Source organism: Sturnira hondurensis, unplaced genomic scaffold (genome assembly GCF_014824575.4).
Source record: "Sturnira hondurensis isolate 20B ecotype Veracruz unplaced genomic scaffold, ASM1482457v3 Scaffold0008196, whole genome shotgun sequence".
NCBI classification, from domain to species: domain Eukaryota; kingdom Metazoa; phylum Chordata; class Mammalia; order Chiroptera; family Phyllostomidae; genus Sturnira; species Sturnira hondurensis.
In genome coordinates, this window is record NW_028080827.1 from 1,356,049 (window position 1) to 1,376,622 (window position 20,574).

A 20,574-nucleotide genomic window follows, 5' to 3' on the forward strand; every position below is an offset into this window, starting at 1 on the left:
TTTACAGAGATGTAATGCAAACCATTCTGATTATACTAACAACGTTTGGCCCTTTTCTGGACAGGCCTCATAGACCCAAGAGGAATGAGTGCATCATATCCACCAAAAGACAGATACAAGAATGTAGACAGCAGCTTTATTCCTAATTTTTAAAAACTTAAAACAATCCAAGTGTCCATCACCAGAAGAGTGAGTAAACAAACTGTGCTACATTTCTAGAATGGAATACAACTCAGCAATAAAGGTGAACAAACTACTGATATATACAACAATATGGATGAATCACAAAAATGTTGTGTTGTGTGAAAGAAGCCAGTCTCAAAAGAGTACATTCAGAATAAGTGAAACTAACCTGGAGAAATCACAGCGGTGGTTGCTTCTAGGGGCTGGGGGAAGACTGAATGGAAGGGCTACAGGGGAGGCTTCTGGGATGATGCCATCATCCAGAATTACCAACGTACAGGTAACACGCATACATGGTGACTTTAAGATTGATACACTTTGCTGTATGTAAATTATACCTAAATTTAAAAAAGTTAAAGCTAAGGTTTTAGGAAAAACCCAGTTGAAAAAGGAAAAGAAAGGGTTTTAAAATAGCTAAAATTGGAGGTGATATTCCAGGTTGACTCCTGTGTAAGGTGACCAACTGATTTTGTAAGGTGACTCCCCAATTTGCCTGAAGTAAGGGGTTTCCAAGGGTAAAATACTTTTTTAAATAGTTTTTTAAAAAGATTTTATTTATTTATCTTTAGAGAGGAAGGGAAGGAGAGAAGGAGAGAAACATCAATGTATGGTCGCTTCTTGTGAGCCCCCCGCTGGGAACCGGCCTGCAACCCAGGCTTGTGCCCTGACTGGGAATCGAACCTCGATCATGGGGTTTGCAGGCCCGCGCTCAATCCACTGAGCCACACCAGCCAGGGCGGGTAAAAGACTTTTGATGCTAAAACTGGGAGAGTTAAAATAGCAGTCACCCAGCTGCTGTGGAAGTCAGGAACTGAGAAGGAGTTTTACATGTCTGGCCCACAGGCTGGACTCCCTTGCTCCCAGAATCCCAAGGCCGTTCCAGTGGCTCAGAGAGGGGGTACCAAGAGGTCAGAACAGTGGGCATTGCTGGGTGACACCAGGAACATCATGGCTAGGGAGATATCTTTGTTTCTCTGGATTCCTGAGCCTCTAGGAGCAGAAAAGGCTGGAGATGGAGGTGGAGGGAGAAGGCCTCAGAGACTGAATTGAGGCCCTTGGACTGGCCAGGTTCTAAGCATCACAGCTGAACCTGGCTCTCAGGATGTTCTCATTCAGCCCTGTTTTCACATCCCCACTGCATCCTCCCTCAAATTCCCAGGCCAAGAAAATACCAAAACAAATACATCAATTTCATGGAAGAAAATCAGACTTGAAGAACTATCAGAGGAAAAAGCTATTGTATCTCTTCACCAGCTGTCATACAGCAGGGACTGTTTTCTTCCCATTGGGTCTGCCACAACCTGGGGTGGCTTGAGCTGGAGGGGTCTCCTCTACCTTCTCAGAGCATGGGGCATTCAGAGTAATAAGGCAAAGGCTCTTCCAGCTCTCCAGCTGAGGCCAGAGGTGGATTCTGACAAACTTCCAAAGGACTGGTGTACAGACGAGAAGCAGGCACCAGGGAGCGTGGGCTCAGAAGTTCTCGTAGTGGTGCATGAAGTGGGCCCGGTCCTGCCTGTTGATGAGCTGGCAGGCCTTCTCCACGTTCTTGGTCATTCCTGGAGGGCCACAGCTGAACACCCCAATCTTGCGTACCTGTCACGCGTGCCGGGGGAGAGTGGTTGTAGAGAGGGCAGGCCTGACAGCTTGAGAGGCTCACTTCCCGGGAGGAAGCTTCTTCTCCAGCCTGACTGGAATGACCAGAGCACCAACCCCAGCCCCTAAGGAGGAGATGTGGGCTAAGGGTGGGAAGGCACGTGGGGGTTGAGGCCTTCCTCTGACACTTGACCTTGTCCTGGGGCCAGGTTGGGGAGTTCTCCACTCAGTACAGAGCCACAGGGTGCTTGAAGGTCAGAGTCCCAGGATGGGTGTGGGTGAAACTGACCTGTGGGTGAACCTCCTGCAGGGAGTTGAAGAAGAGCTCAAAGGGGGGGCGACCAAAGTGGGTGATGGAGCGCAGGCCCGTGAACAGACTCCGGTTGAGCACCTTCTGGAAGTGCCGCTCACAGATGTACTGGTGGGGAACAAATGGAGCAGGAAGTCAGGGCCAGGCAGAGCCAGGGTCAGCTCCTAGCCCAGACGGAGACCCGCCCACCGGCCGGCTGGCACTGACGCACCAGCATGGTGGTCCTGAGGTCGAACTTCTCAGCCAGCTGGGTGATGTAGATGTGCACGGACACCAGGTCCTGGCAGTCATTCTCCTCCACCTCCCGGATGATGTCAGCCAGCCACTCGAACTGCCGCTGGGTCCGCGTCACCCAGATGAAGTAGATCTGGGGACAGGGTTGGAGCTTAGGACTCAGCTCAAAGTTCCTCCACCCCAGATGCCCTCACCTGAGAGGCTGGGAAGCCCCAGACCACCCACAGACACTGAACCTCTGTCAGGACCTACAAGATTGATTCAAGGCTTCTAACTGACAAATCCAGGCAGAGGCCCTTCTCACTATACTTCCTACCCTCCCTCCACACACTTGGCATCTGGAAAACTGAGTGTAAGTGGCCCTGGCAGACCTGGGGGATGTGAGCCAGCAGCTTTTTCTAATGCTAATCTATTGTGATGTGCAAACACAGTTAGTCCATCTATTCCCATTCCTTTGAAGAATGGGAGAGGGACACTCACCTTCTTACAGAGCATTTGGCTGCCCATGGATGACTTGAAGACCAGGTCTTTGAGGATAGATGCAAAGGGGGTGACCCCAATGCCTCCTCCCACCAGCACTGACACCTCAAACTTATGCCACTCCTGGTGGCCCTCTCCAAATGGTCCATCAAGGTACAGCTGCCAACAGAAGGGGAGATGAGATGAGCCGGGCCCTGCCCCAGCTCTGAGGCTAGAAATGATGTAAGTGGGTAAGGAGAAGAAAAATGCAAGTATATCCTCGCCTCTTCTAAGGCACCCAGCTCTCTCCCTGCCTCCCTTTGGGGTGTCTGGTGCTTCTGATCACAAGGTGGGGGAGGGCAGGAAATGTCTGCCAATGCCAGAGCCCAAAAATGCTTCCCAATGATGGGCACCTTTGGGTATCCGGCACAGCCATCTGGCGAGGGTGAGTAGGTCTCCCTGAGGCGAGTGGTCCAGGGCCCCACCGCCCGGATGTGCAGGCTGAGCGTGTCCTCATGGGGAGCTGAAGTCAGTGTGAAGGGGTGGTACTCCGTGGTCCCCAGAGCCAAGCAGGCAATCCGCACCCACTGTCCTGACTTGTAATCAAAGCCTTGGGGCCGCTGGAACTGCAAGTAGGTCACTCCTGGGGGTCCATGATGGGCAGAGAAGGGCAGGGATCAGAAGGCTTGCTTCTGGTATCTGAGAACTGGCAGCTACCCAGTCCTCTTCACATGCCTGGGGCACAGAGAACAGTCCCATGGTTTGAACAAGTGGGGCTCCTGAGGCTGGGAGTTGGAGAATCCCCTCTGCTATATCCTGGGTAACCTGAGAGCTGGGCTTCTCTGCTCCTCTGCTCCAGCCCCTCTTCTCCTTTCCAGCCTCTCTTCCCACAAAGGGCCCAGCTCTGATACAAGTCTACTGGGTCAGAGGACATAGGGTTCCCCACGGACCGTTTCAGTGTTTGCCAAACCTCCACTGTTACAGCCATACCACCACACCTCCTACACTATCATTTTCTTTAAATTGACTTACTTTTTCGATTTGATATACCTTGACAAGAAGGTTTATGTCACTAAGGTAAGTGGAAAACCAGTATCAAGTACTCTAAATAGAAGGCACTGTGTTTTATTAAATTTTTGCTGGACACTCTTTGTGGCCTGACCACAGCTGAGCCTCAGGCCTGTTCTCTCTTTGTTGCACTTTCAAGTATGGGAGAGTGCAAAAGGTGTAATAACACCATGCTGACACTTTGTTCTTAAGTAATCTTAATCGAAGTAAAATAAAAATGAAATTAATTTTCTTACTGGGTGAGTCCTAAAGGTTGGATGGTCCCTGGACACCTAAAATCAATTCTGCCTCCCTCTACAGTGACGTGAATCCCGACTTTAGCCAACATTGACTCAACAGCAGCCTCTCACAATCAGGCCATTTGCCTATCTCTGAAAGGGGGTTGTTCTGCAGAAAGTGGTGAGAGAGGGCATACGGCTCCCTGCCCTGAACCCAAGCCAAACATGGTGGGGAGGTCTTTCTTGTCCTTAAATCCCTTAGTCTGCACTTTCAGCTGCCTCTTCTCAGAGTCACTTTCTCATTGTCTGCAGATCCCTGCCCCTCCCTGCGCCCCTCCCCCGCCCACAGGCTACAGGAAAGCTGCAGGGGGCCCAGAGAGGCTATCAGGAGTCACGATGGGGGTCAGGAGGCCTGGAAGCTATCTTGCCACACCCCCTAAGTCGACTTCCAGTGCTCCCCACCCAGAGTCAGGCCAGACCTGGTACCTGAAGGCAGCAGCTCCGCCTTCACCACGCTGATCTCTACCTTCTTCCGGCTCAGGCTCACCAGCTTGTCCCCTCCATAGATTAGTGCGGGGACCAGGAAGTAGATGTGAAAACGAGGAAGCTGGATTAGGCCCAAACTGCCGTGGATGATGAGCTGGAGACATGGCCAGTTAGTATAGCTCAGGCCCAGCCAGGCCCCCTCCCTGCTTGCTGCTTGCCCAGACAATCTCTGCTTGGGCTCTGGGCCTGGGCTAGGTAAATGGGGATGGCACCAGCTTTACGGACTGGAGTCTCAGAACTCGGGGTCTCAGTTTGAGACCTTGGGTCCAATTCAGCCTGCTTTCCTAGCCATCATGAGTGTTCACCCCACCCTATAGCTGGACCCTGCCCAGAGAAATCTCTCACCAGGGCATAGAGCAGAATGTAGAGGTGGTGGGTCAGCCAGAAGCCCCGGAAGCTGCGGCGCCGGAAGTGATGGGAAGCGAAGACGTACATGATAGCCAAGACCAGAAGCAGAAGCACCCCTGTCATACCTGGGGGTATGAAACACAGGGACAGAGAGGAGTCTCAGGGCCTCATCCTGGGTTGAGAATACAACAGAATAGTCCCCCCCACTCCAATTCTGCCCTCCTTCCCTGACCACCCTCATCCCTCCTTGGCCCCCAGGACAGCTTGCCTAGGGGGCAAGCTGGGGCTTATCCTAGAGGCTAGAAAGGGACCATTATACACAAGTGTGTGTTCATGGAAAGATGAAAACAAAAGCAGAAGTCTGCAGATAGAAACCCCGGAGCCCTCACACAGCCCCACTCCCTACCTGGGACTGTCTGGAAGAACCACCAGTAGAACTTCTGGGGAAAGTGGGACCTGTGGGGCAAAGGCACATAAAACCTCTGGCTGGGGCAGAAGGTCCTCCATCACTCTCATAGCGTGATTCTGTTCCCTTCAGCCCTGACCGCTCAGATTACTGGGCCCTCACCCAGAGGGCCAGCCATCCCATTTTTCTGAGGAGCATGGACCTAGTCTCCCACAGTTCAGCCTCTGCTCTCTCAGCAATTCCTCCTCCTGTGTTGTCCTGAACTCTCCTAATGTGGCTGATCTTTGCCTCCTCTAGAGTTTGATTCATGTTCTATAAACTCCAGGAGGGCAGAGGTATGTGTTTTGCTCAGTGCCCTATCTCTATGCTCAAACAATGACAGGCACATAGTAAAAGCCCAGTAAGTATTTGCTGAGTGATTGCATATATCTTGGCATCTTTACTCTCTGGCTCCTGGGTGAACACATAAAACACTTGCTCGTTGAATGGACAGCAGGCTGAGATCTGTGTTAGGTACATGTGGGAAAGAGTCCCCAACTTTATCTCCCAAACTCCCTTTCTGTCCAGTCATGACCAGCTTCTTTCCTGAGGACAAGGAATGCACCTCTCTGTGTCCCCAAGGAGGTTGGCCTCTCACCCTCACTCAGTGACCGTCTATTTCTTTTCTATTATACCCTTAGGCCTGCCCAGGTGTCCCTAGGGGACCCTCCTCAGAACTGACCCATCATTCACAAAGACGTTGGGGAAGAGGCAGGCCAGCAGGCTGAGGGGGCTGACGGAGAAGATGTAGACATTGACTGCATGGCCAGCACTGTGCAGAACTGAAAGAGACAGACTGTTAGAGACTGTCTCTATCCAGCCCTATCCAGGGCTGACTCTACACCCAACCCCAAGGGAGGGAGAGAGGAGGAACAGGCAGGGGAAAAGATGGAAGCTACTGCTCCAGACACCTCACTATCTCCCCTACAGTTAGTCCCAGGGGGCTGCAGCAATGAGGAGATCGCCTGGGAGCCACATACTGGCCAGGACAACAGCAGCCATGGCGATCCAGCGATGGAAGTCCACAGCGGCATCGAAGGGCACGTAGCGGTTGAGAAAGGTCTCTCGCAGGAAGGTGATAAGGTTGCGGCACATGGTGAGCAGGATGTAGGAGAACATGAAGGAGACACTGGCGGCCGTGCCCCGCGACAGGATGATGCCCACAAAGGTGGTCTCTGTGATGCCCGAAGATGGCGAGGCGAAGGAGTAGTCTGAGGACAGAGTGCGGTGCTGAGGAGTGGGAACAGCAACCAAAGGGCTTCCCCTCACCCTTCCCCCGGCCCGAAACCTGGAACTCATACAGTAGGCACGCTCTGCAAACAGGCCAGCACAGATGGCTGAGAAGACTGCAATGCACACGATGTGCCGCAGGTAATTCTCCACGAAGCGCTTGTACTGCTGCAGCTTCTGGGCCAGGAGGCCCTGCTGCATCTTCTTCTGTAGCGCCTCTGTGTACAACCTCGGAGAGGGCACTACTACCCTGCAGCAATGGGGGCCAGGGTAACTGTAAGATCAAGGTACCCTGGCTTCCCCTGAACACCACCCCGTGAAGGAGCCCTGGTGGCTTCCTGGGGGCCAGGATGGACCACAACAGAGAAAGGGAAAAGCATTTGGGGGCAGACTCCCAGTCTCCCAAAACTTCACCTCTCATCTTTATTTGTTCCATCCACCCTCTCTTCTGTCTCCCACTACTCCATTTCATCTTCCTCCTGTCTGTTCTGTCCTTCCCTCTTTCTACTCCCTGCACTGGCCCCACTGCTGTGCCCAATGCGGGCAGGAGCCAGGAGACTCTGTCCTGCCATCTTGGTGTTGCATCTGAGTGCCAGACTCTAGCCCCAAGATTAGGATGTTGATTATTTGATTGTACAGCCCGCCAGTTGGGTTAGGTACAAATGGTATGAGACTCAGGATGGTCCCTAGTGTGTTGAGGCGGTGTAGACAGGGCCCAGAGATCCTGAGATCTCTCCCGTGTCTCCTGGCCCCAGGGGTCTAGGAAACACTCACTTTTTGCCAAACCTCTTCTTCAGCCCAGGGCCTCCCAGCTCTGGGGCTTCTGAGGCAGGAAGCCCCACTTTCTGGGGGCAAGAACTGAGAAAAGGTAAACAGGTCTCATTCTCCCCTTGTCTTTGCAGCCAGGGGAAGAATTTCGAGGTCAGGGCTTTGGGTGGAGTCGGGTAGGGTAGGGGTGAATCCTAGGATCCATCCCTGATCACACAACCAGCCCATAAAACTGGTCAGAGAGGAGCTGACAGGAAGCAAGGTGGAATGAATAAATATGATCTAGTCATCTATTTGATAGGATGACTAGATGATTCTGTCCTGCAGTGGCCGGGAGAGAGCCAGGCTCCTGAGCAGCATGGGGTGTGGGAGGCAGCTGGAATTTGTGCTAGGACTGGCCATGCACTAGGAGCTACTTTCGGAGGCCAATGTCTGACCCCAGGGTCAAATTCAACCAGCCCTACTTCTTTCATTTCTCTGCAGGGGACTTGGCCAAAGGGATTTCCCAAAGCCCCATTCCTTCTCACCGTTTCCCAGAAGTCCGAGAGATGAATGAGACTCGAGAGCTGATATTTGGTTTAAAGATGTCTGCAACACATGGAGAGGAGAACAAGAGGCTGGGCTTCCCGATGAGGGTGGTAGGGAGGAGTGGGGTGGGGTGGGAGACTATCCCTCCATCATGACCACCACCACCGCCCACCGCTCTCTGGGAAGGCTGCCACAGCGCTTGCCAGTGACTTGGTCATGTCCTCATCTCCTGCTCCAGCTTTGTTCTCCTCACTCCCCATACTGAGTACCCACTGCACACAGGGCAGCCACCACTAGACAGTGGGACAATCCTGTGCAATTAGAAAAAGGAATCCCCTCCAGGTACATGCCTGGGCCCTGCAGATTCTTTGTGTAAAAAGTAATGCCTTTTCCTCTGGGCAGACACACCCCAGACCAATGCACATCACTTCGTGAGCAGCAAGTAGACTGGATTTCATCTTACTCTTGAACCCTCAGTGCACTGCTTTGTGCAGTGCCAAGTGGCACTGCTGTATGTGACGCCCTAGATTACACATGCCAGGCTCTGTGCTATGCACAAGGGCTAAGACAGAAATGAGATCTGGGTCCTATGCTCCAGGAACTCTCATTCTGAGGACACGCCCTTCCTTGACTGTGGCCATTCCTTACATACTCACACACCTCCACCTCCACCTCTGACACAGAGCTGTGTGCAGCGGAGCTCGCTGTCATGGTCCCGCAGCATGAAGTGGAAGTCCTCCCACGTCAGCTCCTCCTTGTCCTGGAAGCCTGACTCCCGGAACATGGACTCCACCACCTCAGCCAGCTGGGCCTTGGACAGGCAGTTGTTGGAGATCTCGATGAAGGACCTGAGGGATGACCAGAGACAGAGCAGCTTGTCACCCGGCAAGGTCAGGCTCAGGCAGGATGAGATGGGCCCTGGATGATCTCATGCTGCTACCAGTGACACAAAAATAACACTCAGAAGGTATTCATCCAGCCTGCATCTGACACCAAGCCAGGTGGGGTGGCCATAGGCTCAAAGGCAGAACAAAACTGAAAGTAGCCTTGACCAATTAAAGATAGCAGCTGTCCAACTGGGGTGGGGGGCATCTACACCTGGGATGAATGTCCACTTAGTGTAGGGATGTGTCTGGGTATGCCATGGCCTCCTTGCCTGGTAAGCTCTCCGCCCACTCTGCTGTGTTGAAGCCTCCCATGCCTCAGGCTCTCACTGAGCTCCCCTTTGCACAGTCCAGTGTGGGCACAGATGGCCGGGCAAGGGAATGGAGCCGCAATGGCCACTGCTTCCTTATGCCAAAACCCCAGGGCGTGCAGTGGAGTGTTTCCACACCCAGTCTGACAGTGCCCGTAGTGGCAACAGCAATGGCCATACTCTCTTCTTAGGCTGTGTCTTGGGATGAAACAAACTAACCCTGCAAGTTCATGTGAGTCCAGAAGAAAAAGACCTTACCCCACATGACAAAGCAAGCACTGCCATCACATTAAAACAAAACAAAACAAAACCCAGCATACACATCATTCCATTGAGACTGAGCAAGATCCACAAACTGAGTACAAGATGAGAAGGCAGGGAGTTCACCCCTTGAGGGCAGGGACCCAATGTACACTCCCTGGGCCCAGCCCTGGTCTGGGCCTGCAATGGCACACCCAGTGAGGCACATTCTGCAATCAGCTGGCTTTACCCTAACCCTCTGAGAAGCTCATGTCCAGTTGTGGCATCTGGACTGTAAGAAGAATGTGACAGTTAAGGGGAATGCAGAAGTCAGTGGAAAGGTTTAAAGGAGCAGAAAAGTTTAAAGGAGCAGAAAAGTTAAAAGGATCTGAGTTTTTGTATGCATTCTGTTCATTCTTTGTTCATTCTTTGTTCAGTTAACTATGTGTTGAATGCCTGTTATGTGCCAGTCACAGTGCAGAGGAGGTGCATTCAGCAGGGAACAACGAAAGCTGTGAACCCTGTCCTTGAGCTGAAGGGGACTGTGTTACTGGAGCATTATCTTCAGGAATAAGAAGTCTCAGAACTGATTTTTATCTGGACACTACAATCTGAAATGACTTAAGAAGCGGTAAGAGAGAAGGGTTGGAAAAATGAGGAACTTTCCATGTTTCTCCTCTTTCCTGTCGTGGTGATTAACATTGGAAGAATGACCAAGGTCGTCCATCCTCCACCCACCCATTATTCCACTGAGTAAAGCAGCATTTGGCATGCTGCGGACTTCACAAAGGACCAAAGTCATCCAAAGGGGTTAGTGGACTTTTGTTAGTGGTCATATTGGTGTTGATTGTGGCTTTGTTATTGTTGTTTCAATAGGGAGGGATAATTTTCTAGCTGGTGTTAAGAGTGCAGATACAGACCCTCCTGGAGGCAGGGCTATAGCCAGGTAACTTTTGAAGCTGGCTGCTCTGAGAGTCTAGGACACACCAAGGGCCAGCTCTCTGTGCAGATCGTCTCCTTGCCTACTCTCCTCTGACCTGACTTGTTTTCCTGTTTAAAACACCAGGAAGTCTCAGGACTGGAAGGGCCCAGCCCATACCGCATCATGGTGAAGAATTCCTCCTTAGAGAGAAAGCCATTTCCATCAAGGTCATACATGGTGAACATCAGCCGGGACTTGTCTTCTGGGGAGCCTGGGAAGAGAAAGGGGGATGAAGATCACCTGTCTGCTGAAATAAACCTAGCTCCTGGGATGGCCCAAGACCTCCTACCTTTCATGAAGACCACCAGGATGTCCAGGAACTCCCGAAAGGACAGGTAGCCATTGCCGTCTTTGTCCGCCAAAGAGAACATGGACTCCACAAACATGTCCTGGGGCTTGAGGCCCAGAGACTCGGCAAACTCAGCCCTGCTCAGCTCACATGCCAGAGCCTCTCGAACCTTCTGTGATGAGTCCAGGGGCAGGGCCCCTGCGTCTCTCTGGTCGATATCCAGCACCTATACCCAGGAAGCAGCACAGGGAGGGAGAGAAAGAAGTGAGGCCTGGCTGTATACAGTTCAGCAGAGACCCTCACATCTCTTTAAAGTCCAGCTAGGAAAGGGTAAGCCCTGGTGTCTGCTACTGGTCCTCAGATATACTTCTGACTTGGGCCTCTGCTCTCCAGTAAAGGGGGATGACTCAAGTCTCTGACATTCAGCTCATTTTTCTCCCTGGACTCAAGATCCAGGAACTTTATACAACAGGAATGGTGCTGAGTCTGTAGGGAGCAGAGGTTGAGAGCATGGAGGAGCAAAGTTTGGGAATACAAAATGAGAGAGCCTATACTGCAGACAGAAGATGTAGCAGACATGGGTGCACGGGCAGGAAGAGGCTGGGGCTATGTTCTCTTGCCAATGCAGACAGGCTGCCATGTGACTGATTCGATTTCTGCAAATTGTGCAAAGGTTTTAAAAGCCATGTACATATAACAACCATTTGTTAAATGCCTACAATTTATAATTGAGTCCTCACTTAACAACATCAATAGATTCTGTGACTTTAAGCAAAATGATGTATAACAAAACCAATTTCACCATAGGCTCATTGATACAAACTTGAGTTAAGTTTCTATTTCATCAGCTTTGGAGTGCATTAAGAATCCACTGGGGGGCTTATAGGCCCAACTCCAGAGTTTCTGACTCACTAGGTCTAGAGTGGAGGCATGGGTGGGGGAGGGCTGCTGAAGACTTGGATTTTTTTTTAGGGGATTTGCATTTTTAACATTCCCAGGTGAGGCTACTGCTGTTGGTCCAGGGGCCATACTTTGAGAACCACTGATGCAGACGGTCTCACTGAATCCTCACAACAACCCAAAGAAGTGGATCCTGTTTCCATACACTGTTTTGTAGATAAGGAAATTGACATACAGAGTGGAGATGACGTGATTTGCCTAAGGTCACATAGATAGTGAGTGCAAAGCTAGGATTCAACCAAGGCTATGAGGCCAAGATTCCCTCCAGCCCTGGGTTAGTCCTATCTCCAAAAGGCACAGCCATGCACCTGGGCAAAAAGGTGTCTGAAGAAGACCTCCAGGATGCAGCCCCGCTGCTGCTTGGTCACAGCCTTCCTGAACAGCTTATTCTCATCCATCTCAGCCACGCTGAGGCCCAGAGCCCAGTGCACACTGAAGTCTCGAAGATGCTGCACAAACATGCCTCGCTCCTCCTTGGAGTTAAACAGCAGCACCTGGGTGGGAGGAAGGCTGAGCCAATGCTCAGAGCTCCAGCTTCTGGTTCAGCCTCCCTCCAGAGAGCCTTAGGTTGGGGGCAGAAGGAAAAAGCTGCCTCCATCCATCCAGGTTGGGAACAGGTGAGTGGCCCAAGAGGCTCAAAAGGAGGGTCAGGTTGAGTCTGGGGATTTCTGAAAGCAGAGTCTCTCCCGTCATCAACTTTCACAGGTGAGCTCTGCAGCTAAGAAGAGGGTAACCTGAGAGGACTCGCTGTGAGAGTAAAGGCAGGATGGGCTGTACCAGGTCATACTCCTTGGGGATCTTGAGCAGCAGGGTGCGGCTTCCACGGTTGCTGGACAGAATGAGGTTGACCTGCTGTGGGGGCCGCAACTGAACAGTGCGCAGCACAGAGAAACGCCCATCCAGAACCTGCAGCCGTCTGTCTGGGAGCAGCTGAATGGTGATGGGGTAGCACTTTTCCTGAGGGCCTGGCCACTCCATCGCTGTGAAGGAGATAATTGGACAGAGCAGTTCAGCATAGCTTCACAGGCCCCTGCCCTCAGGCCAATTCCACTCTACCAATCTGAGCAGGCATCCCCAAAGCTGGTTTTCTCCCCACATCTATAACCTGGTTCTCCTTTCCAGCACCACTGCCCATCTGTCCCTACCTCCTCACCTCCTCAGCTTCATCTCACCTGGCACTCCATCTTTGGCTGCCTCCTTCTTCACACTCTCTTTGCCTTTCTTTTGTAACTTCTTGAGTTCTCGGCTTCGGAAATAGGCCACCACCCCAGAGATAAGCAGACTCACTGAAGGGGATCAGAAGGAGGCAGTGGGTAGGGGAGCCCCTCACCTGGAGCTTCACTGAGGCTTGGCTGTTGCCCCTCCCTTCCCAAGGCCCACTGTGTCTGGTTTAAACTGTACCAGGGAACTAGCCCTGCAAGCCAACAGGTAATGAGGGGCAGGGACAATCTGTGGAAATGGGGGAGACAGGAGAAGAGAGATGGGAGGAAAAAGGGCCCACCTAGTGGAAGGCAGCAGAGAGCCACAATGGTGACACCAAAACCAGGACCACTGCCCTTGAAGTAGTTAGACACGGTCATGGGCACACAGGGTGGTAAGCCGTCAGTTGTGAGCTGCTGTGGCTGAGGGCAGGGTGCACCTGAGAGAGAGGGCACAAAAAATCTCAAAGCCTGAGTATCCCACTCCTTGTGCAGGTGCCCTTCCCTCTCTCCTGTAAAGAAGGAGTTGTCCTCCTTTTCCCCCTGGAACACGTTTCCCTCAAAAAGTTCCCTTCCACATTTCTCAGCACCCACTGCAGCTTGACCACAGGGTACAACCTGCAAAACCAGTCCAGTTCCTACTGAGGGAGGCAGCCTAATATAGACCTACCAGACTGACACAGGAGGGGCTGCCTGGTGCCTGACTCCCTGAACAGCACCAAGTGATCCCCCAAACCTTGTTCCTTTCTCTGGATGCATTTCTTATGTTCTCCCAGGCCACCCACCTTCATGCCAGAAAAAGACATTGGGCTGCAGTGCACTGGGGTCCACGCTGGTGACAGCCACCAGGACATCATGCAGAGTGGTGTTTCTGATCTCTGCAATTTCCTCCTTGGAGAACAGCCTAAGTTGGAGGAAGGCAAGAAATGTTGAGACTGGAAAGGGTTTCAGGCCTCCAGCAACCTCAGCCCCAGGGACCCAGATAAGGAAAGAGACCCAGAGGGGCTGGGGAGGGGGCGGAGCCAGCTGGAAATCAAGGGCCCAGGAGGGCTGTTTTCAGGCAGAGGGCCCAAGCCCAGGCTGAGGTGCAGTCTGAGGTGAGGGCCCAGGCAGCCCTTACCCATTCCTGGCGTTCTCAAACCAGTAACGGTCACCGTCCCGCAGCCGCACAAACTGGTCAAGGACAATGGTGCTGAAGAGGGGTCCAGGGTTCCCATGGCTCTCCAGGAGCCCCCCAGGGAGCAGCTCCAGCAGGGACAGGTCCTGGTTGTACAGGGCGGCTGTGGCCTCCAGCACCTGGGGCACCACAGTTGGTGAGGAGTATGTGTACACATGTGTGAGTGTGTGTGTGTGCCTGTTGCCCCACCCCTGAAACACAGGACCCCATCAGCTACTTGGCTAGCTGCTCAGGCCTGAGGAAGTCTCCTTTTCCTAGACAGCCCCCTTGGTTGGTGGCAAATGTTGTGGAAAGACCAGTGTGTCCCTGCCCCTGGTGAGACCACTGTCAGATCCCTAAGGACCATATCTTGTGACCATTGCTACTCAGACTGCCTGGCCCCAGTGATTAGCAGCTTCAGAGTCACCCAGCTCATGGGAGGGAACCCTGCAGGAATAGGGCAATGGCACCCACTTCGGGGGCCCCCCCTGCAGGAATGGTACAATGTAATGGTAAGGAACATACTCCAGAATCAGGTGGCTGAATTTAAATCCTGCTTGTGTGGCTGACTTAGCAACTATGTCTTTGGAAAAACTGGGATAATGGTATCTACCCTACAACATTTCTGATGTGGATTAAATGAGCTACATGTGCAAAGGACTTGGAACAGCAGGGCCACAGGAAAGCTTTAACTGCTATTATTATCATCATTACTATTCCTGACCTGAGGGTCCACACTGGGATTGAGGTCACTCCAGTTCTTCGGGGTCTTTAACCCCAAGGCCAGTAGAGCTTGGTTATAGCTGGGCAGCCCCATATCCCGGCCACGCTGGATGCTGCTGGCCACGTAGTCTGTACGGGAGAACCTGCCAGGGCCAGGCCAGTAATCTAAGGAGGGGAGAGGACTAGACTATAGGTTTAGTTGCTTCAACCCTTCTTTGCCCAATAGCCTTGAATTGGGCTGTTGGCACTAACTCCCAATTGCTCCTCTCCCACCCCCAGCTCTTGTCTGCACATAACCTGTATCCACATCAACCTCGCCTTGGTGTGGGGTCAATGTCATCATGTGTGATCATGGGCAATTTTTGTGGCAAAACTCTTCCCCTAAGACTCAAGACTATTTTAGTTACCAAGCAGGAAATTGCCTGGCCTTTACCTTCTCAACCCCAAGACAGAGCTGGGTGAAAACATCTAGAGACCAAAGCACCAAAGAGATTGTAGTGCATCCCTGGCTGGTGTAGCTCAGTGGATTGAGCATGGGCCTGTGAACCAGACAATCAAGGTTTGATTCCCAGTCAGGGCACATGCCTAGGTTGCAGGCCAGTTCCCAGCAGGGGCCAGTTCCCAGCAGGGGGTGCACAAGAAGCAACCATACATTGTTTCTCTTCCTCTCTCCTTCCCTTCCCCTCTAAAGATAAATAAATAAAATATTTAAAAGAAAGAGAGAGGTTGTGGGGCAACACCTCCCCTACTTACTCAGACATAGGTACTTTAGAATGAAAACAACACTAAACTGTGAGCTGAAGGAAATTTTTCGAAGCCTATTTCTTCTAATGGCTATTTGCAGTGTATGTGTCTGTGATCCTGCATTGTAGGTACCGTAGGTCTGCCTGTTGATTAACTCAGAAGAATCCCTAGGCAGCCCAGCCTCTAGGCCCCCATCCCTCTGGCTCCAGAGCTCACCCCTCAAGTCTTCAACCACTATCCTGTCCTCCAGCTCTGAAATCTGGGAGGCCATTCCTAGCAGCAACTGATTCACCGCCTGGGCACTCTTCAGGTCAGGGTTCTGGAAGCAAATAACACACTCAGTCAAAGTAGGCTTTCAGGTCTCTTCCCAAAGCCCAGTCCCTCTCATCTGGGACCACTGCAGTACCTCAGGACAAAGGTCCCTTGGCCAGTCTCAGACTCTCTTGAGCTGTTGTCCTCAGATAATTTTCTGATCACTCTACCCTTTATCTCCCACCACCCTGGAGCGGCAGCAGTCAAGAACTGGAATTATTGCTTTTCCCAGCCTGTGTGATGAGACTGACTTTGACTCACCTTCCCCTGACCCTGAACCCAAGCTGACCTGACGAAGCCAGTAGCTGTTGCAGACTCTGACAGCTGGGGAGCTGCCAAAACTCTTGTTCACGATCTTCTGGAAATGACAGCTGGTATTTCTGAAGTGGGGGATCAAGAATTGGTAAGGGAATTTAAGGAGGAAGCTGAGATGAGGTTGAGTAAGGTGAGGGACTCAAAGGGGGTTGGCCAAGTTGAGGGATGGCCCCTAAACTTCCTTGAACAGAACAGGGATCTGGCAGTGTGTGTGGGTTAAAGGTAGAGGCTGCTTTTTACCCACACAAGGTGAAAGAGGAAGGGGGCAAGGGGGTGACCCAGCTACTGAACACATCAGGCTCTCAGCAACTGAAGTTCGGCCATTAGGAGGAGTTGGGGAGTTTCCCTATTAAGACTGAACCTCCTGCCTCAGGGTGCTGTTTCAGGCCCCCCAATTCTGCTTCCTCCATGACACTGTGGAGGTGGACACAAGGCTCCAGGAACCCCAGAGTCTCTGATTTGCCACCTCCACCAGTGCTGTGCTTCATCTCCCACCACCAACCCCTCCCTCACCTCATGTAGACGCCAGGGGGCACCATGGTGGAGAAGAACTGCTCAGAGGCCACCAGGAACTCTGGAGAGATGCTGGGGTCCAGGAAAGGGCGGTACCCTGCTCCAAGGGAGTAACCGGAAAATAAGCTTCTTACCCACCCCCCTCCTCCCAGAACAAGCACCAACCAGCCTTTCCCACTATGGATCCAAACCACCACCTCCCCTCAGCCCAGGTGCCCCCAGTGCCCTCACCTGTATACTCTGGGGGTGTTTGCTGCAGGAAGCTGGGCAGCCACTCATACACAGCAATGTTCTGAGGGTCAAGAAAGAGGAGAGGGAAGGCCAGTGCTCCAGCTGCCAGGCCAGGGGGGACCTGAACCCAAGGAAGCCTTAAGTGGGAGCGGGTGACCAGGCAGGGGCAGTCATGGGAAAGGAGACTCAAATAGTGTGAGGCCGTCCCCTCACGGAACAGGGGACTTCAGGGGCTGGGTGCAGCTCAATTTCTTGCATAAGTGACATTTAGTCTCCTTATCATTTCAGGGTCTATTCCTGGACATTGGCTCTCTGGGGAAGGGTGGACTCCCGGAAAAGGGTGGTTCTGGGTGGGGGATGTCCAAAGATGGAAGGCTCTGAAGGGAAGCAGAGTGTCCTTTGGACCAGGAGAAGGGGTTGGGGGAGAAGGAGCAGTGCCACTGACCTGGTAAGTGGCGATGACCCTCTTGCGCGCGTGCTGGAACAGCTCCTCGTCGCCCCAGTGCGGGTGCTCCCCAGCCAGCTTCTGTGCGATCAGATTGTGGTAGCGGAACCACAGCAGGCCCAGCGCCTGAAGGAAGGGCTCGCGGTTCCCTCGCTCCGCCCCGAAGGCTGCACCCGACGTGGGGACACAGGGGAGGACATGAGCCGCTGTGTGGCCCAGGGGAGCGCCACCTCGCAGACCCCAGGCCCTGCTCCAACCAGCCGCGGACGCTCCAACCCGCCCGCGCCCCCGCCGGGCCCCGCGGCCTCACCATACAGCCCCTGGGGCCCGCGCTGCCCCGTGGCGGGCTCGGGCGGCGTCCACATGAGCAGGGGGGCTTGCGCATCGCGGGGGAAGGCGGGGTCGGGGCCCGACGCCAGCTGTCCCCCGGAGAAGCTCCGCAGCGCGTCGCTCCAGGAGTGCGAGGAGCCATAGATGGCGCTGCCGTCCAGCCAGCCCGTCACCTGGTTGATCTGCGAGGGTATCGGGCGGGTGAGCCGGGGTTGGGCAGTCGAGGAGGGTGAGGGAGGGCCAGGGCCAGGCGGGAGCCTGCGGGCCGGGGGTGGGAGCCTCTCCCCACCGACGCCCGGAGCCCGGAGCGCCACCTGCCTGGGACCCGGCTCCTGCCCCTCCGCCTGCCTCGTCTCACCAGGTCCCGGGGGTTGCTAGGGCTCTGTCCGGTCTTGGGGTCCCAGCGGCTCCTCTGGAAGGGCAGCACCACGTCCCCGCGCCGGTCCGGGTCGAACACGGGGTCTCCGGGCGGGATGTGGATGTTGAGGAATTCGGCGGGGCAGCCGGGTCTCTCTATGCTCACCAGGTCCGAGAGCAGGTGGTAGCCTGGGGCGAGGGGTGCAAACTGGTGAGAATCGCCGCTTCCCACGGCCAGGTTTCTCAAGAGCAGAAAGACAGAGGTTCGAATGCAGGCTCCGAGGCCAGCTTTGCGGTTTTGTTTTTCTTTTCCCGAATCTGCAAAGTTGTTATGAAAATCAGCATAATTAACGTAAGGACGACTCCACATCCGTACCCATCTCCTAACAGATCCTTGCGCCTACCATCCCTTTTCGGGGGGAAAAGAGAGTAAGTCATATCGGGAGGAGAGCGGTGGCATGGGACTCAGATCCTGAGAGCAATAATAGGGGTCCAGTGGCACTCCTGGGTTTCGAGAAGGGGGTAAAAAAATTAACGGCCAAGTATCCCTGAATGGACAGGCCCGATCATTCCGAGATGAAACACTGCTCGGCCTGCTCTTTGGTTGGTGGAAGAGATGCTTCGGCATCTTGGATGGGTCTCCGGTGCAGTTGCAGAGGGGCTTCAGGGGTCAACACCAGCGTCTCCCCAATTTCTCTCACCAAAGAAGACCCCCAGAACGGTGCGGTTGTGGCGGGATGCCAGCCCCGCTCTGCCCCGCGTGGCGGCGTTGCTGAGTTGGCGCGGGTTGGGGAGCAGAGGCTCTTCCAGAGCTTGATACACTCCGTCCGCGTAATTGGCTGGTACGACGCGCTGCAGTCGACACCCTGCAGGAAGCAGGAGGGAGAGGGGCAGTGTTAGAGCACTCGGTCCCCTAACAGCCCACAAACCTTGCTCTACTTCTCCTTCACTCCTCCACTCCCGGTGACGAGACTCCCTTTCCCCAGTCTCCTGGCCCCAGAATGCATGGGAGTTCTCGGCGCGGGCAGCCAAGAGGCTGGCGGTGCGCCCTCTCCATTTCTCCGTCCCTGGACGCACCTGCTGCGCCGCGATCGTGGTGCCGCAGGTTGTTGAACCAGCCGTCGTAGCGCTGAACTTCCCAGGGCAGAGTGAGTTCGTCCCGGCCGCCTGTTAGTCAGACAGTGGGCCCCTCAGTGCTAGCCTCTCTGCGACGCCCAGGGCGCCCGACGGCCGCAGTCTTGCTTCTCCCGCTCATCCAGAGTCCCCAAACCATCCAAGTGGCTGCTATACCCGGGCGGGTGGAGGCTGCGCTGGGAGTTTCCCATCCCGCTGAGTCAAGCAGCAACTTGACCTGATCTCCCAGCCTTAGGGAACCGCTTGACAGCAATTCCCCCTTCCCTCATTCCCATGGGGTACTAAGTGACTTCCAGAAGCTGGGGACATCAGATACTGACCTGCTGGATCCGGGGAACCAGTCAGGAGAGCTCCCAGGAGCACCAGTGCCTCTGGTCTTGCACAGAGCATGCTGAGCCTACAGCCTGGGGGGGATAGGAGGTGGTATGTGAGGGACAAAAAGCTGGTGTCCCCAATGCCTATGGCTGGCACAGAGGGAGGAGGTGCGAGCTATTTTCACTTCTGGAGCGAAGATTTTAGAAGCATTACCATGAACCCACATGCCATTGTTTTCCAGGCACGTGGTAGCCCTGTGGGCACTGACAACCATCCCCGGTCTCCATCCTGACGGAGAACTAACCCGAACACAGAAACCCATGGGGCACAAGCCTCCTGGGGCATGTCAGTCACAGGCAGGACTTTATCTCCAGCTTCCTAGAGCCTGCCCAAAGTCTGGAATCCCTACTCCCAGCCCTCCAGGAACTGCTTCCAGAAAAAGCAGAAATGGGAAAGCAGCTAGTAAGCTGGGGACCGAGACATGCAGCCCCTCATAGTTCCCAATGAATGTCTGTGTATGGACATGAGGAATGGGAAGACCAGGCCCCACCCCGGAGTCCAGACTCTGGTGTAGGACCCCAGTCCGGATCAGAAGTCTTCTTTCCTCTTGGACTCTTCTTTTTTTGCTATGCTTTCTGCCTCCACCACCTGGCTGCCACCCCTACTCACCAGCTCCTAAGAGGAGGGCACCTTCCCTGTTGTACTCTCACCCTACTCTCTGGATCCTGTGAGGTCCAGTTGCGCGGGTGTCCACTCTGGCCAGGCCAGCACTAGGTGTGAGCCTTTGGCCTGTGGGCTCGCCCTCCTGTAGAGAAGGCAGTGTTTTTCTCATTTGCATAGTGACTGCCGCCTCTAATTTGCATGATCTCTTCCCACAATGACTGGCCTGCCAGGTCCCGGCACCCTTGCTGGGCACGCTGCCCACGCTACTATAAAAGGGGTCAAGTCCCACAGGGCTTCCAAAAGCTGAGCAAGCTGCAGAGCCGCGAAGGTAACTGCTCACACACAGTGAGAAATAATTCCACTCTTCCGCCTCCCTGACTCCTCCCGGACCAACCCAGAGAGCTTTGAGGGCAGCCAGCTACTGTGCTTCTTCAGAGGTGAGCCGACGGGCTCAGATGTGGCCGACCCACTGGGTCGCGCCCTAGCTCTCAGGGGTTGGGGGCTGAACAGAAGGGGTCCTGAGCTCCGACGCCACAGACGA

The 20,574-nt window shown here is 53.8% G+C and overlaps 1 protein-coding gene across 2 annotated transcripts; it reads right to left on the bottom strand.

The window, feature by feature from the left end:
- Positions 1 to 923: 923 nt before the first annotated feature.
- On the bottom strand, positions 924 to 20,153 carry DUOX2 (dual oxidase 2). 2 transcript variants are annotated; one of them, XM_037054515.1, is made up of 34 exons: positions 20,081 to 20,153; positions 19,376 to 19,459; positions 18,999 to 19,088; positions 18,623 to 18,787; positions 17,923 to 18,110; positions 17,545 to 17,746; positions 17,235 to 17,401; positions 16,790 to 16,850; positions 16,559 to 16,655; positions 16,020 to 16,110; positions 15,635 to 15,737; positions 14,676 to 14,839; positions 13,916 to 14,091; positions 13,581 to 13,699; positions 13,098 to 13,235; positions 12,769 to 12,882; positions 12,374 to 12,576; positions 11,905 to 12,090; positions 10,637 to 10,862; positions 10,465 to 10,558; positions 8,591 to 8,778; positions 7,930 to 7,999; positions 7,409 to 7,492; positions 6,706 to 6,884; positions 6,385 to 6,615; positions 6,087 to 6,186; positions 5,366 to 5,415; positions 4,957 to 5,084; positions 4,552 to 4,705; positions 3,193 to 3,422; positions 2,801 to 2,959; positions 2,298 to 2,453; positions 2,066 to 2,194; positions 924 to 1,776 (listed from the first exon to the last, which is right to left on the bottom strand). In XM_037054515.1, the coding sequence occupies exons 2-34, from the start codon at positions 19,443 to 19,445 to the stop codon at positions 1,654 to 1,656; spliced, it is 4,635 nt and encodes a 1,544-aa protein (XP_036910410.1). In that variant the 5' UTR covers positions 19,446 to 19,459; positions 20,081 to 20,153; the 3' UTR covers positions 924 to 1,653. The 2 variants fall into 2 exon arrangements, with proteins under 2 accessions (XP_036910410.1, XP_036910411.1); XM_037054516.1 differs by lacking the exon at positions 20,081 to 20,153 and having other exon boundaries at positions 7,930 to 7,990; positions 19,376 to 19,445.
- Between the last annotated feature and the right edge of the window lie 421 nt (positions 20,154 to 20,574).

Bases quoted from the DNA above. Each gene is read 5' to 3' on its own strand.
- DUOX2 (XM_037054515.1), bottom strand. From the start codon at position 19,445: ATGCTCTGTGCAAGACCAGAGGCACTGGTGCTCCTGGGAGCTCTCCTG. The intron at 6,187-6,384 runs GTATGTGGCTCC...TGTCTCTTTCAG, and splicing joins GGCTGCTGTTGTCCTGGCCA to TTCTGCACAGTGCTGGCCAT. The intron at 2,195-2,297 runs GTGCGTCAGTGC...GTTCCCCACCAG, and splicing joins ACCTCAGGACCACCATGCTG to TACATCTGTGAGCGGCACTT.